General features: G+C 44.4%; 1 protein-coding gene across 1 annotated transcript in view; it reads right to left on the reverse strand.

The window, feature by feature from the left end:
• The window catches only part of Bbs2 (Bardet-Biedl syndrome 2), a 36,149-nt gene extending 20,004 nt beyond the window's left edge, over positions 1-16,145 (reverse strand). The window contains exons 1-4 of the mRNA XM_021169818.1: positions 15,609-16,145; positions 3,774-4,001; positions 1,191-1,316; positions 526-588 (exon numbers count right to left, since the gene is read on the reverse strand). Coding sequence (XP_021025477.1) covers positions 526-588; positions 1,191-1,316; positions 3,774-4,001; positions 15,609-15,725 — 534 coding nt within the window. The 5' untranslated portion in view covers positions 15,726-16,145. The remainder of the gene's footprint in view (positions 1-525; positions 589-1,190; positions 1,317-3,773; positions 4,002-15,608) is intronic.
• Between the last annotated feature and the right edge of the window lie 618 nt (positions 16,146-16,763).

Genomic DNA, 16,763 nt, shown 5'->3' on the forward strand with positions numbered 1-16,763 from the left:
GTAGACCAGGCTGGCCTCGAACTCAGAAATCCGCCTGCCTCTGCCTCCCAAGTGCTGGGATTAAAGGCGTGCGCCACCACCGCCCGGCTATACCAACTTCTTAAGGACCTCATTTCTAGGGTAATTTCTTATATTAATATATAGCTACAATTATCAGAATAATTTCAAATGAAATCATTTTATCAGCCAAAATTGAAAATGAGTTAATGCTCCGAAGCATCAGAAGTGGGTTATAAGATTACAGATGGAACTGAGGTGCCGTCAGCCTTTTCTGGCTCCTCCTCCAGTGTCTCAGAGATGCACACAGTGAGCACAGGAGGATGGGGAAGAGGAGGAAGAAGCAGATGGGGAGAGATGAACAAGGAGAGAAGAGAGGGGGACGTAGAAGTGAGGAAGAGAGGGGAGAGAGGACACAGAGGCAAGGACCAATGAGCTCAGATCTAAAACAGCCACGAGAAGCCAATGTCACTGTCAAAAGGAACTTATTCAGCTGAACAGAGCATCCATGGCTGCTTTGCCACACACCTCTGTCTTCCCATCACCGTCAAAGTCACACAGAGCCAAGGAATGCACATTGTCTCCAGTAACCTGAACACAAAACAGAAAGCCATTCATAAGTCATCATTTTTCATTTAACCCACACATATTAGCCTCAAAAATGGAAGGCTTACAAAAAGTACCAGAGAGTTCTCAATATTGCCCATATTGTTAGTATATTGTCCTGGTTTTTAAAAATTATTTATGTGTATATATACATATGTGCATATCCTATATTGTGTGGGTATGGTGCACATGTGTATGTGTGAGATGCCTAGGAAGACAAGAGCAACCTCGGGTGACACCCTCAGGAACTCTGTCTACTGTATTTGAGACAGGGTCTCCCACTGGCCTGATGCTCCCGACTGGACTAGACTGGATGGTCAGTAAAGCCTGGGAATAGCCCTGTCTACACTCCCCCAGTGCTACAATTACAAGCTCAGGTGCCAGGCTCAACATTTTTATATGTTCTGAAGATTAAGTACTCTAACAGTGGAGCCGTATCCTCAGGCCGATTAGTCCATTCGGGTGTTTGTTTGTTTGTTTGTTTGATTGTTTTTAACAATTATTCAATGCAATCAGTACTTTAAAAAAACATCTAAAAAATTAAAAGTAGAAATGCTTTGAATACCAAAATGTTTACTTCCTCATACCGTCCAAAAGAGATCATTTCCTTCGTGATCGAAACCCTGAAGAGCACAGTTTCCACCGATGATTGCAAGAGGTGGGGCAATGTCTCCCAGGGTCCCCAGCACAATGGCATTTGCCCCATCTGCGACCTAAGAACAAAGAAACAGGACTTAGGGATGTGCAGGCGCACCTCGGGGGCTGGGCTAACCAGTGCTTCCTCCAGATACTCAGCTGGCTCGGCCCTGCCTCCTACAAGGGCGGCCAGGCTTCTCTAGAGCCCACGCTGTGGCCCAGACAAGACCAAGTCCAGAGCCTGGGCACAGGCAGAGTCCAGCTCTCACACTAAGCTGCTACAACGCTTGGTTTAGATAATCCAGGGCTCCCAAGGACTTCTGACTTCTGCGGGGGCAGATTCTCCAGTGGCCAAGGCATGCACCTTTAAACACCCAAATGCTAAGATTTACTGTAACCCTTTTAGATAGAAACGTTTTTTATACTACCACATCCAATATACTTTTAAGTATGGGAAATTAAATATATATGGAAAGAACTATATCATTAGTTACATATATAACTTACACAAATATAGAGAAAGGATTAGTTATAAAGAAAGAAATAGATAGGCATGAATGGCCACTAGATTACACATGAGAAGAAGAGAGAAGGGACTAGGAACTGAGGAAACAAAGGGATGCAGCTGGAGGGGCTGATGGGAAGGAGAACACTCATCTGAAGGATGGAACACAATACACTGCATGCTTACCTAAAATACCCTAAAGAAGTATTACATGTGTGCACAGATATATAATAAAGACAGCCCTCCTAAGAAATTTAAATTGCCAAAGGATCAGCGAATCAAAACATAAAGTTAAATGGTAAACAATAAATAGTGCCCATGCTATTAAACTTACTATGTAGTCCAGCCTAGCTTCAGACTCGCAGACCTCCTCACTCAGCTCCTGAGTGCTAGGGCTACAAACTTCTAGTACCTATTCCTGACGGAAAAAGTCATCCAAAATAGCCAGGAAGTAGACTGTCCATTAACTCGTGAAAAACAAAAAAACCCGGCATCTATGTCTAACAGCAAATTATCTGCCATAAAAGGGAATGTAGAGACACCAACACATGCTACAGGATGAGCTAGCCTGGGAAACACGTCAATCACAAAACACACACAGCTCAATATTCATGAAGGCTGCCTGAAGCCAGAAGCTTACGGGGTAATGGAGATGCCTGTTTTGGGGAATGGAGTTTCTTTTGGAAGTGATAAAAAAATGTAAAACTAATTGTAATGAATGTCCCAAAAACCTTGCAAAGTTCCACACTAATTAATGGACCATCTTAGGTGAAGTGTACAAAGTCTGAGTTATACTGTTAATATGGGGTGAGGGGTATCATATACCACGATTCCATTTTGTAAGAAAATTTGTCTTCCCCTAGCCTAGAATCTATTGGCAGCTGTGCAGGTGGGAGAGGGAGAGACCCTTTTCTTTGGGGTGTGGCCACTGGTACGTTGCCATGCTCTGGTAGAAGGCCCCACACCAATGTGCATATTTGAAGCATTAATTGAACTCTGAGTGTCATTTAAAAATAGACAACCAAAAAAAAAAAAAAAAAAAAAGGGAGTTATAAAGGTGGTAGGGGTAGGGATTTGTGTCATGGGGGCCTGAAGGGATAAAGGGAAGATATGATCAAGATACACTGTATAAATGTAGAGAAATTTCAAAAAATAAAAATATTTTTAAGAACTTTTTCAATTTTTTTTACTCATATATTTCTTTTAAAAAATGAACAAACTCTATAGCTAGGCATACTTGGTCTATGTCTACAATCCCAGCACTCGGGAGACTGAAGAATGAGGGTCACAAGCTCAAGAGCAGCCTAGGCAACACAGTGAGACCTGATCTGAACACACAATGCACACATACACACACACACACACACGCACACACACTGCACACACACACACACATCCACATACACACACATCCACACACACACACTGCACACATACACACACACACAAACACACAAACACAAACACACAATCCTTGTGAATAAATTCAAATACTCTTTGTCTATAGGTGACTTACAAAACGATTTCTTCCGTATATTTCCTATAGTAGACAGCTCAGGCACTAAGTCTGTAGCAGCTTGTAGACCATGGGCTACAGTAAGGACTTCCACCAAGCTTTGGGGCTTAATGCAAGACCACAGAAGAACTGTTTGCTGGATTCCTAAAAGATCTGGACAGATGGTGTCACAGATACACGTGCTGTCACCAAATGTTTAACAACCATAACCCCACAAATAGGCTACAAATGCCCTAAAACAGAAGTGAAGCTGAGTTCCCCACTGCTTGCTTGCTTCAACAACAAAAAGAAGACACCCCAACAAACATCTTCAAACACAGCGACAAGGCTGGCCCAGCAGCTCAGAGACAGAACACTTAACTTGTATGCACACCCAAGGCTCTAGTTCAACCCCCAACACCGCCACCACCAATAACAAAAACCTTCTTGACTGACAAAAAAAACAAGCAAAAAAACAAGACCGTGGGCATTACTGAGCAATGGGCCGAGAAGGCTAAAGGAGGGTGTACTTGCCTCTCTGTAGAACAAATCTGAATTATTGTAGATGTCGTAAGCCAAAAGACTGGTCTGCGTCCCCACTAAAAGAGTATCATAGCCAAGCTCAGGGTTCAAGACTCCCGAGCCCAGGCAGCTGACCGTCTGGTTAATGTTGAGCAGAGAGACATCAGACTCCAGAGGGCTCTGGAACACTCTGGAGGTACTGAAATGCTGGCTCCGCGTGTGAGGGTTATGAATGAAAACCTGAAAAACAAAACAATTAATTCCCTAAAACATCCAAAAATGCCAGATTCACACCTTACTTTTCACATTTTTAAAAAATTAAAAAATGGTTAGAAAATACCAACAATACCAGCAATCACCTTAATCTCTAAAGCTTAAGATATCCATGCAAGGCAGACCTGGGGGCACGCACCTTTGATCCCAGCACTCGAGAGGCAGAGCAGTCAGATCTCTACGAGTTTGAGGCCAGCCTGGTCCATCATGTACGTGAGTTCCAGGACTGTCAGGACTCACAGAGAAACCGTGTCTCAAACAAATAAACTAAAGCAAAAAACTAAGAAAAGATAGGCACACACAGTTCTATGTTAGTCCACTTTCAACCTTTGTGGATTATGGAAATCCAGTGGTTCTTAGCCCTGTGGTGGAAGTGAAGAGCAAGCTCTAACTGCTGCCTACGGGGAAGGCACACGTGCTCTCACCAGAACCGTGCAAGCGAGCATGTGGACCTGTTCCTAGTGTTAGGCACAGGAAGCTGATCCGAGCTTCAGTGCTGATGCTATACAGCATATGATCTCAGGAGCCAGAACAAGCGCTTCCCCAGTATCTTCTACTCCAGCCCCAAATAAATTCCCTTCCCAACCCTTAAAATGGTCTATGAGTTTAATGTGTTTTACAAGCTTAAAACGTGTCATATAAATCAAATTCTTGAACATTGTTTTAGTCTCTACTAGTAAGACCAAGAACTAAAATTAGTCCCAAGGTCAGAAACTCAACAGTTGTGAGTATCTGTGAGTATCATTAACACAGTCATCTGAGTGACTTCAACCAGCACTCAACGTCCCTGAGTTTCGCCTGGGAAATGGAGTTAAATCAGTAAATGGCTTCCCAGGTGCTGTGACACTGCCCCCAAGATAGAGGATTGGGGTGGGGTGGAGGGTCTTAAGTATTAGAATGGTCTGTGGCGTCTAAGGGGCTGCAGGAAAAGGGGATGTACAGCTTTTCCAGAAGAGAGACTGCTTCTTACGATTTTACTTTTGCTAATGTGGCTGCTTCTGCGCCTCTATGTAGACACGTGTGTGGGCACCCACAGCAGCCAAAAGAAGGCATGGGTGGCCTAGAGCTAGAGTCACAGGTGGTTGTGAGGTGATGATGTCGCGCTGAAACCAAACTCCAGTTTTCTGCAAAAGCAGTGAAACTATTAACCCCTGAGTTACCGCTCCAGCTCCCTCGGTGAGAAAACTTTTATTATCTTGAGACAGGATTTCCCTATGTAGCCCTGGCTGCCTTGGGACTCATGCAAAATAGACTGGCCTCGAACTCAGATCAGACTACCTCTGCCTTCCAAGTGCTGGGATTAAAGGTGTTCACAACTATGCCCAGTGTTTTCATTATCTTAAAACAAACAACTAAAACCTTTAAATGATAATCACAACAGAAGAAGGAATGAGAAACACGAAACTGGAAATCCCTAGGTCCTCATTTTAAATATTTCATTCACTTAGGATAAATACTGTATTAATTTTAAATTATAACCTATGCAAATTAGTTTAAGACAAATAATATTGTAGAAAAGGTGGGGCCAGCAAGAGAGCTAAGCAGCAAGAGTTTGCCAGGAAGCCTGCATTTGATCCCAAAGACCTGAGCAGCAGAAGAAGAGAACTGACTCACAGAGAACTGACTTCCTCTGAGCTCCAAACACACACTACCGCGCCGTGCACACAGTCGCATGCACAAATTCATTAATTTATAATATACTCAAGGATGCTGGAGAGATGGCTCAGAAGTTAAAGAGTACTGACTGCTCTTCCAGAAGTCCTGAGTTCAATTCCGAGCAACCACATGGTGGCTCATAATCATCTGTCATGAGATCTGGTGCCCTCTTCTGGCATATAGACATACGTGCAGACAAAACACTGCGTACTAAATAAATCAATCTTAAAATATGTTCAAAAGAACTAACCAGAAAACATGAAGAAAATGTGTGCAGCAAGTGAATTCTGTTTAATGTTCTCATCTGTGTGATATTTTAGAAGTTCTTATAAACACTAAACTTGATTGGCCTTACTTATGCTCAGAAGAGGTAAGCCCTGCCTGATTGCAAGTGACAGGGCTCAAACAAGTAGCCTGGTGTGACCAGACCATGAATGGCAGGAGTCACATCACACTTCATTTTGTAATAGCTCTGAACAAAGGGATTCTTAAAGTCTTCTAGAAATTAGACACTGAGAAGAACAGGAGGGGAAGTAACTCATGTGTCCCCGAGTCTGGAATGGAAGAGTCAAGTTTATGCCAAAAGCAACAAAGAGTGCCAGGGTCAGACTGCTCCAGGTCCACGTCCCCATACGGAAAGAGTCCCTAGAGAAGCCTATGAACAGACTATTGCTTCCAAAGGAATAGATGTGGTTAACAGGGCATTGTGCTAGCTAAGAAAGACACTGATTCCCCAGCTCTACAGTAGAGAAAAAAACATCCCCAAGAGAAAATTCAGTGTTCATCTTTTAAGAAAGCACTTTCTATTTCTTCAAGAATAATATTAAGCAAGGTGAGCCAAACTTAAGAAAAGACTGTATGAGCCTGGCGTGGTGACGCACGCCTTTAATCCCAGCACTTGGGAGGCAGAGGCAGGCGGATTTCTGAGTTCGAGGCCAGCCTGGTCTACAGAGTGAGTTCCAGGACAGCCAGGGCTATACAGAGAAACCCTGTCTCAAAAAACAAAAAAAAAAAAAAAAAAAAAGAAAGAAAAGACTGTATGTTTTCCCTCATATGTGGATCCTAGCGTATGATCATATTATGTATATATACAAACAGGTATATGTGGGTATAGTCTAAAATTTAGAAAGAAGATCAAAAGAGAATAATATTAGGCTATAAGAAAGGGCAGAATAGGACTGGAGAGATGGCTCAGTGTTTAAGAGCACTGACTGCTCTTCCAAAGGTCCAGAGTTCAATTCCCAGCAACCACATGGTGGCTCACAACCATCTGTAAAGGGATCTGATACCCTCTTCTGGTGTGTCTGAAGACAGCAACAATGTACTCACATACATTAAATAAATAAATCTTTTTTTAAAAGGGAGCAGAATACAGGTAAAAAGACACAGTCGTGAAACAGAATATGCATATTTCTCCTAGTTTCAATTCCATTAAAGTGTGTGTGTGTGTGTGTGTGAGAGAGAGAGAGAGAGAGAGACAGAGAGAGAGAGAAAAGGAGAGAGAGAGAGAAGAATCTCAACTTTCTATATACTGAATTAGCAAGAACCATTTTTTTTACATTGAGAAGAATCCAAGAATCCACCATGTTAATCCTTTGAGGCCACGATGGGACTTGCCTGAGTTCTATGCCCTCAGTGCAGCAGGAACTGGATGTGACTAGTCACTGAATACACTTCTTACAATGACCCAGCTAGAAAAGGTCTGGTTTTGGTTGGGTTTTTTGTCATTGTAACCTGAAATTTTTCCTTTTTTACTTCTAGTTAGAGCTATATCAGACCATTCTATTACAGTGCTATTTCATATGTAAACTGTACTGCTATGCATAAAGTAAAAATATAGCAAAGGGACTTCTGCTACTGAACACAATGCTTACTTATGTTGTCCAACTTGACTCTGAGCTGAGCTGGTGCCTAACGAGAAGCTGCACCCCTACTGACTAGCATTCATGACGATAGAAAGTCCTCTGCACAATACCAGAGAAGGTAGCCATCAACCTACCCACAAAACCGGAGATCGACAAAGATGACCTGCCTGCAACATAGGCCAGTGCAATAGAGAGGCAAACGCTGAGGGAGTAACCCACCTCTGACTGAATTTAAGATCCATTCCACGGGACTCATCACCCACAATTCCCTCTTCTTTCTCTCTCCTCCAGCTGAGCAAGATGCCCAAAGGAAAGAAGGCCAAGGGGAAGAGGGGAAGAAGGTGGCCCTGGGGCCCCTGCCATCATCAAGAAACAGGAAGTCAAAAAGGTGGTCAGGCCTTTGTTTGAGAAAAGGCCCAACAACTTTGGCATTGGGGAGGAAATCCAGCCCAAAAGAGATCTAACAGGCTTCATCAAATGGCCCAGCTACATCAGGCTGCAGCAGCAAAGAGCCATCCTCTTTGAGTGGCTCAAAGTACCTCCTGCCATTAACCAGTTCACCCAGGCTCTGAACAGGCAGACAGCTACTCAGCTGCTTAAGCTTGCCCACAAACACAGGCCAGAGACAAAGCAAGAGAAGAAGCAAAGGCTACTGGCCTGTGCTGAGAAGAAAGCTGCTGGCAAAGGGGACGTCCCAACAAAGAGACCACCTCTCCTCCGAGCAGGAGTCATACAGTCACCACCTTGGTGAAGAACAAGAAGGCTCAGCTGGTGGTGATTGCCCATGATGTAGACCCCATTGAGCTGGTGCTTTTCCTGCCTGCCAGGTGTCGAATGATGGGGGTGCCCTACTGCATCATCAAGGGGAAGGCCAGGCTGGGGCACCTGGTCCACAAGAAGACCTGCACTACTGTTGTCTTCACACAGGTTAACTCGGAAGACAAGGGTGCTCTGGCTAAGCTGGTGGAAGCTATTAGGACCAATTATAATGACAGATATGACAAAATCCGTCACCACTGGGGAGGCAATGTCCTGGGTCCTAAGCCTGTGACTCACAATGCCAAACTGGAAAAGGTAAAGGCTAAAGATCTTGCCACTAAACTGGCTTAAAAGTACACTAAGTTTCTGTATATAAATATAATTACAAATTAAAAAAACAACAACAACATTCCATGGAATGGGGCCCACGTCTGACACTGCTCAAGTGGCCAAATGCCTGAGACTGGATAGGTCATGGGCCTAAGGGGAAATCAAGTACTATTGTGACTTCTTCAGACACAACAGGGCTGGCGTGTATGAATTCACAGACTGGGGCAGCATGCACAAATTCATACCAGATGGGGGTCTCAATGCTGAGAGTGGTAAGTAGGCATGGGCTCCCACCCCTAACCAAGAAGCTATCTGCAACGGATGCCCACTTGCAAAAAACATAAATAAGTAAATAAGTTAGTTTTTTTTCCAATAGAGTCTCACTGGGTATACTTACCACACCCCAGAGCAGAACCCATGTCCAGGAGTAGATGCCAATACAAAATAATATTTTTTTGACCAAGATATTTTGTTGATTTTTTTTTCTCTCATACTGCTTTCTCTAGGCTTTCCCCCTTGTTTATTTGGGGGCCATGCTTGGGCTTTTGTTTGTTTTTTGGTTGGATGGGGAGGTAGGGAGGATCTGTGAGAAGTTGGGGGAGAAGAAAAACATGATCAGAAATATACTGTGATGGTTTGTATATCCTTGGACTAGGGAGTGGCACCATCTGAAGGTGTGGCCTTGATGGAATAGGTGTGACCTGGTTGGAATGGGTGTGTCACTGTAGGTGTGGGTATAAGATCCTCACCCTAGTTGCCTGGATGTCAGTCTTCCACTAGCAGCCTTTGGATGAAGACATAGAACTCTCAGCTCCTCCTGNGCCATGCCTGCCTGGATACTGCCATGCTCCCACCTTGATGATAATGGACTGAACCTCTGAACCTGTAAGCCAGCCCCAATTAAATGTTGTTTTTTATGACTTGCCTTGGTCATGGTGTCTGTTCACAGCAGTAAAACCCTAACTAAGACAGAAGTTGGTACCAGAAGTGGGGTATTGCTGTGATAGGCCTGACCATGCTTTTATTTGAAAGAATGTGGATTTTGGGACTTTGGATTTGGAAAGCAGTGGAATGCTTTAAATGGGACTTAATGGGTCATCCTAGTAGGAATATGGAAGACTTTGTTGCTGGGAGTAATTTGAACTGTGTTGACCTGGCCCAAGAGATTTCAAAGGAGAAGAATTTCAGAATGTGGCATAAAGACTGGTTTTGTGGTATTTTGGTGAAGAATGTGGCTACTTTTTGCCCTTGTCTGAAAAGTTTGCCTGAGGCTAAGGTGAAGAGACTTGGATTAATTGCATTGACAAAAGAAGTTTCAAAAAAGCCCAGCAGAGACTTTGTTCTCTGGTTAAGTCTTATGAAGAGAAGTTTGAACAAGCATAGCAAGCTTAGAAAGGAAAAATATAAAATATATGGTTTGAGTATTAAAGGAGTACCAGGAAGTGAAATGGAGCAAAATCTTGTGTTCTAGGAGATAAAGATTAAGGGAGTGGGACCTTGGGGCAAGATCCTACCCAGCTAAATTAGATCCAGGCATGGTGGTACACACCTTTAATCCCATGAGACAAGCATGCTGATCTCTACATTCAAGGTCAATCTACAGAGCAAGAACCAGGATAGCCAAGCTTAGGCAGTGAAGGATTTAGAAAACATAAAGCTAGTGATAATGTAATAATACAAGGGGATCATGTTCTAGTTCCTGTAAGCAGCAGAACTCGGCAGCTTCAGCCATGTGCCTCTGGCTCTAGAGTTAAGAATGGAAGGAACTACTGGGAAAATTGATGCTGGTTAGCTGGGGCTAAGGAATTAGTGGTGATTAAGAAGAGACCAGCATCGTTGAGGTGAAATCTTCTGGAAATTGTTTTCTGGGAGCACAAAGAAGCTGTGTTCCAGAGATACCCACGGTTGTACCTCATGCTGCTGCTGGACTTGATAATGTGTACGAGTCACTCAGGTGGTACTGCTTGTGAANGAATGAAGGGATCATGGAGAGAAGCTGAGGCTTAGCACTGTGAAAGGCCAGGGAAGCCCATTGGAGAAGGTGAAGCCTCAGCTATAGTTGATGGCCCAGGATTGAAGGCGTCATGCAAAGGATTTGAGGCTTGGCACCCTGAAGAGAGCCTATGAGAGGCTATTGGTGAAGCCTAGTTGGAGTGGAACACCCCAGTGTATTGGAGATGTCAGTACCATGGGATGATCACCAAGAACAGCAGCCATAATGGAGTGGATCAACCTGAGCATAGAGTGCTACAGAGGACAGAGATGGAGAAGTGATGCCAGCCCTTAGGAGGAGTCCAAAAGATCAAGTGGAATCCCAGACACTGAAAGAAGAAGCTGTAACATTGAAATTGCCTTGGAGACTCAAAGATGTTAAAGATGCCAGAACCATGGGATACATGCTGAGAAAGCTGCTAACAGGGAGTGGAACCAGCCCAGAAGAAAGCAGTTTGTTGCAGTCAAAAAAGATGAAAAAGGAGTGGAGATCTGAAGACCGCTTTGACATCAGCCATGGAGATGCAGAGTTTGGAGTTTGCCCAGCTGGTTTCCTGCCTTGCTTTGGGGATTACAGTTAATTAAGTTGAATGAATCTCAGAAGAGACCTTGAACTTTGGACTTTTAACATTGTTGCAACTGCTATAGACTATGAGGACTTTGAAAGTTGCACTAAATGCATTTTGCATTATGCTATGTTTAAGTATGGCCCCCATAGACTCATGTTTTTGAACAAGTCTATGGGGACCAGGGAGTGGAATGTGATGGTTTGTATATCCTTGGACTAGGGAGTGGCACCATCTGAAGGTGTGGCCTTGATGGAATAGGTGTGACCTGGTTGGAATGGGTGTGTCACTGTAGGTGTGGGTATAAGATCCTCACCCTAGTTGCCTGGATGTCAGTCTTCCACTAGCAGCCTTTGGATGAAGACATAGAACTCTCAGCTCCTCCTGTGCCATGCCTGCCTGGATACTGCCATGCTCCCACCTTGATGATAATGGACTGAACCTCTGAACCTGTAAGCCAGCCCCAATTAAATGTTGTTTTTTATGACTTGCCTTGGTCATGGTGTCTGTTCACAGCAGTAAAACCCTAACTAAGACATATACTATGAAATTTTTTTCAATAAATAAAATATCTTTGTCAGGCAGAGGCCCAGGCTGGATGTAATGATGAAAGTCTGCCTCTACACATGCAGTAGCAGTGAGCAGGGCAGGCTCTAACTTCACTTGCGAATCCCATTTATCCTATTTGCAGTACTGAGGATTGAACCTGGGGCCTTGACTATGCAAGGCAAGCACCCTACCAGTGAGCTACATCCCTAGACCTTTTTCATTTTTGAGACAGGGTCTTGCTCTACAGCCCAAGCCAAGCCAACTCCCAGCCCCGCCTCTGCTTACTGAGTAGCTAAGAACCCCGGCCTGCGTTGTCAGACATGGCTGCAATGTGTTTGGGGGGGATTTTGTTTGTTTGTTTGCTTGTTTGTCCTGTGTTTTTGGTTTGGTACGTTAGTTTTGGTATTGGCCCCCACCTTTTGATAATCCTCCTGTCTCTGCCTCTCTAAGCATACTGGCACAAGCCACCACTCCCAGCTGGAACGTGTGCTTTTAAAGACTCTGTTTACATTTTATATGGATGATAAAATGTTCCCAATTTGTAAAGCTTTATGTGTGCATGAGCCATGGCATGTGTATGGAGATCAAAGGACAATCTGTGGATTTCATTCTCTCATTCTGAGATGTGAGTTCTGGGGATCAAAGCTCTACCTGCTGAACCACTTTACCAGTGAACCAGGCTTTTTTCTTGGTTTTTTGATTCTTGTCTGCCCAGATAAGATCAGTATGACTGATCCAGTAGGGCTTCCCCAGTCTGCTGCAGGATATTTGATCACACTGTGAACCCTGAGGTTGTGTTATTTACTGGGAAAACAACAACAAAAACAACAACAACAATGAAAACTACTTCTAGTTGTGGTGTGGCTCGGCCCATAGCATATACCTTTAATCCCAAACAATGAAGGTAAAGGTATTTTATAGAAGGAAGTAGCCATGTTTGAGAGTGATTGAGAGGCAGAGAAAGTGACAAATCAGAGAAAGACTTGACATAATAGGATATACCCAGAGAACAGAGAGGAAAGGGAAGCTACCTACGAGCAGTGCAGAGAAAGAAGACTCAGTTTTATTGGGACAGTGATACAGAGACAACGTGCAGAGAAGAACCAGCCAGAGAAGGAGAAGGAGCCAAAAGAGTAGAACGCACTGCCAAAGTTTGTATAAGGCAAAGCAAAATAATTCAAGAGAAGCCGGCAGAGAGAGAAGCCAGATTGAATCAGTCAGCTTTGAGAAAGTTTGAGCAAGAACATTTGAGTTGACCCAGCCAACAAGAATTCAGAAAGAACTAGAAAGGGGTGAGTTTATCCATCAGTAAGTCTCAGAGGCTGAACCATTCTAGGTCTAGATAAGATTGTACAGAGGCTAGAAGCTTCCAGGACTAGATCTGGGCTAGCAAATGGAGGCAGTAGCCCTTGGAGAGGACAATTACATCAGGCAAACACAGTTGCTTTCACACCAGGCATAATGCTTTTACACCAGCTCGAAAACGTCACTTGGTAGTGGTGCCTCTGCTCTCTTCCTCGGGTGGCTCCAGTCAGAGCTGCTGGATGCTGTGGCTTCCTGGTTCCATGATGCTTGGCTGCCTCTCTGCTGCTCCTACCTTATCTGCTATCCACTTGCTACGTGTTTCAATCTGAACATTCACTATCACAGATCATTCTCTCTGCTATACAGACCAAAAGCAAGACAAACAACAAGAACAACAGAGCTAACAAGGCTCCTGGCCGCCTTGTGGCCTCAGCCTTTAACTCTGGCCCTACAGTCTGTGTTCTGGATCACAGCAAGACCTATGCACTTCCTGATCCTTCTACAGTAAGCCCACATATCTACAGGCTTGTTTTTCATTTCTTTTGAACCTCTGAACAAATGCTACCAGAGACCTTTCTGATCACCTTTTCAACCAGCCAATCTGAATACTATTCTTCTCTCTCTCTCTCTCTCTCTCTCTCTCTCTCTCTCTCTCTCTNCTCTCTCTCTCTCTTGGTTTTTCGAGACAGGGTTCCTCTGTATAGCCCTGGCTGTCCTGGAACTCACTCTGTAGACAAGGCTGGCCTTAAACTCAGAAATCTGCCTGCCTCTGCCTCCTGAGTGCTGAGATTAAAGGCGTGCGCCACCATGCCCATTCTTTTCTCTTAAGAGCATACATAGTGCCAGGCGGTGGTGGCACACACCTTTAATCCCAGCACTCGGGAGTCAGAGGCAGGTAGATTTCTGAGTTCGAGGCCAGCCTGGACTACAGAGTGAGTTCCAGAACAACCAGGGTTATACGGAGAAACCCTGTCTCGAAAACAAAACAAAAGAACATACATCGTATGTGCCTAATTTAAATATATGTATCAGTGTGTTATACCATATACAGTTCATATCCTATTACATATTCTGACATGATATATCAAGTACATATCACATATATACTCTACTTACTATCTGGTACTCTCTCAAATGTAAGCTCTAGAGGTAAAATTTCATTTACCGCAGTATCTGCAGAGTTAAGAAAAGTGTCCAGCACATGATTGCACCTCAAATTAGGGGCTAAGGTAACACCAGTGGGATATCGTTAGCCTCTTATATTGCAGTACTCCATTCTGTGAACATGTATATGCACATATGCATATGTGGATGTGAACTTCTTTTGGATGTTTGTCAGTGCCTGGGATAGGGGCAGCTCAGGAGGCTGAACCTACCCAGGCTGATGAGTATGTTAGGCAAGCATTCTACCACTGAGTTACATCATCAGCCTTTTTAATATTACTATTTGAATATTTGTGTGTGTGTGTGTGTATATGTGTGTATGTTCAGGCTCTATAGCACATGTGAAGGTCAGATGACAACAACTTACAAGAGTCAGATCTCTCTCCACGTTGTGTGTCCCTCGGACAGAACTCAGGTCATCAAACTTAGCAGTAGGTGCCTTTATCCAAGCAACAATTGGACAAAGAACTCCCTTCTTCTAAAATTTTAATTTTGAGACAGGGTCTTCCTATGTTGCCCAGGCTAGCTTTGAACTTATGATCCCAATCTCTTGAACAGATAAAATAACAAATGCATAGCACTACCTCAGGACTGCTAGTGCCTCTTAACTAGTAGCATCACATACCAGGACAAATGTTCAGCATTTTACTTCACCATACCAGTTTATGAAATCATAACCCATTTAAACGAATCCTTATGATCCTGCTATGGAACCCTAGAAATAGCATATAAGGTAACATACAACACACATGGAAGTGTCTTGAAAATTCCTTACACAAATGCAATTGTGTACCTGGCATCCCTGCTGAGTCTAACAACAAGAATTCAATCTCACTTTCACAACTTCTTTTGTTTCCAAACTGGGTCTCAATCTGAATGATTTTTTTTTTTTTAATCTGTGACCCTGACATCCTTTTCCCAGTATGTGGCTCATAATTAACCATTTAATGAACACTTAGGTTATGGGGATAAGATCTGAATGTACTTGACCAAGAACCAAAACTACAATCTGAATTTAACATTGGGCTGTTGTCCCCACCCCACCCGCTTCCTCCACTGTAAAGAGGCAAATGTGGAAGAGAATCCAGGAGGCAAGCAGAGGCCCTGGGCATGAATCTGGAGTCAGCAATCGCTGCTACTCCTGGACAAGCTCTCCTTCTTCTTGAGACTTCTTTTCCCTAGGCTCCTGATCTGTCCTCAATACTGTCCAACACTGAGAACCTGGTGATAAAAAACGTCACTGCTACAAAGCTGTTCTTTGAAATCCCACTTTGATAGGACTGGAGCCAAGGACAGTGGCGACCGGTTGCCAGGCAATGCGGGCAGGGGGCGGGGCAGCGTGAGGGGCGGGATCTGGAGGAGGCAGGAGTCCGGGTGGGAGCGGTTACCTTGCCCGCTTGGGTGGCTGCCGCCAAGCACGGGTGAGTCCCGTCGTAGCGCCCTATGGCCACCATGCGGGGGCTGATTTTGTGGCGCAGTTTCAGGGTGAACACAGGTAGCAGCATGATGGCGCCAGCTAGGGGCGGAAGACAATTGCCCGACGCAGGCGCAAGGCAGGCAGCTTGGCCGGCGGTTGCCTAGCAGCGGATGAGGATTAGGAGGTAAATACATGCAGGACTGCGGAACGCCACAGGCCCGGCGCCGGAAGCGCGGACTGGAGCGCGATCAGTGTCGCCAACTCTCTCTACGCCTGCGCGGACCCGCCCAGCGGCAGAGCTACGCAAGTCCCAACTAGCTCCTGCGACTGCGCCTGCGTTCTTTGTCCATCCTCGGACTGAGGCTGTAAATTAGTGTAAGATGCAGACCTACCTTGGGCTCTGAGCCAGTACCTCCCCAGGATTCTCTGTAGCGTGTCAGCCAAGCTGCACCCCGTGCACACCACACACTATGTCACCCACTCATTCGTTCAAGAACTAAGGCTTTACCGGGCCGATAGTTGAGTGGGTGAAGCCCCAACTCTGATGACCCGAGTTGGAAGCAGAAAACCAGCTCCAAGGACATGCACACACACGATTAAAATAACAAAACAAAACTAACGTTAAAGTGCTTAGTGTATCCCTTGCTTAGCTGTTATGCCCAGGCAAACGACAATAGTAACCCAAAAATAACAATCCCCTCAAGATAAAAGTAAAGAGTATAGTTTATTTAAATAGTTTAGGCGGTAAATATAGAGCAGTAGAAAACGACGCAAAGTTGAGGGGCATGGGAAGGGAAAGAGTACTTCTCTCCCAAGTCCAGTTAAGGCGCTCCACCAGCTGAGTCAAGATTTTCAGGACAATTAGCATTTGCTACGAAAGTTGCTTAGCTAGAGACAACATGCCCTTTATATGAAGAGACTTTCAACTAAGAATGTTGAAAAAGCACTGAATCCTGCTTACGTACTAAACGGGCATGGCCTTTCTCCTTTGCCAGCTGTAAATCTGGAATTTGCTAGGGACCTCACAAGAAACCCTACTTAAATAAATGATGTGACTTAACCCTTTACATCCTTGTGACACGTGGGTTCATCTTAGCAAATTGCAAACTCTACTCAAAGCACCAGT

This window comes from Mus caroli, chromosome 8, assembly GCF_900094665.2.
Source record: "Mus caroli chromosome 8, CAROLI_EIJ_v1.1, whole genome shotgun sequence".
NCBI lineage: Eukaryota > Metazoa > Chordata > Mammalia > Rodentia > Muridae > Mus > Mus caroli.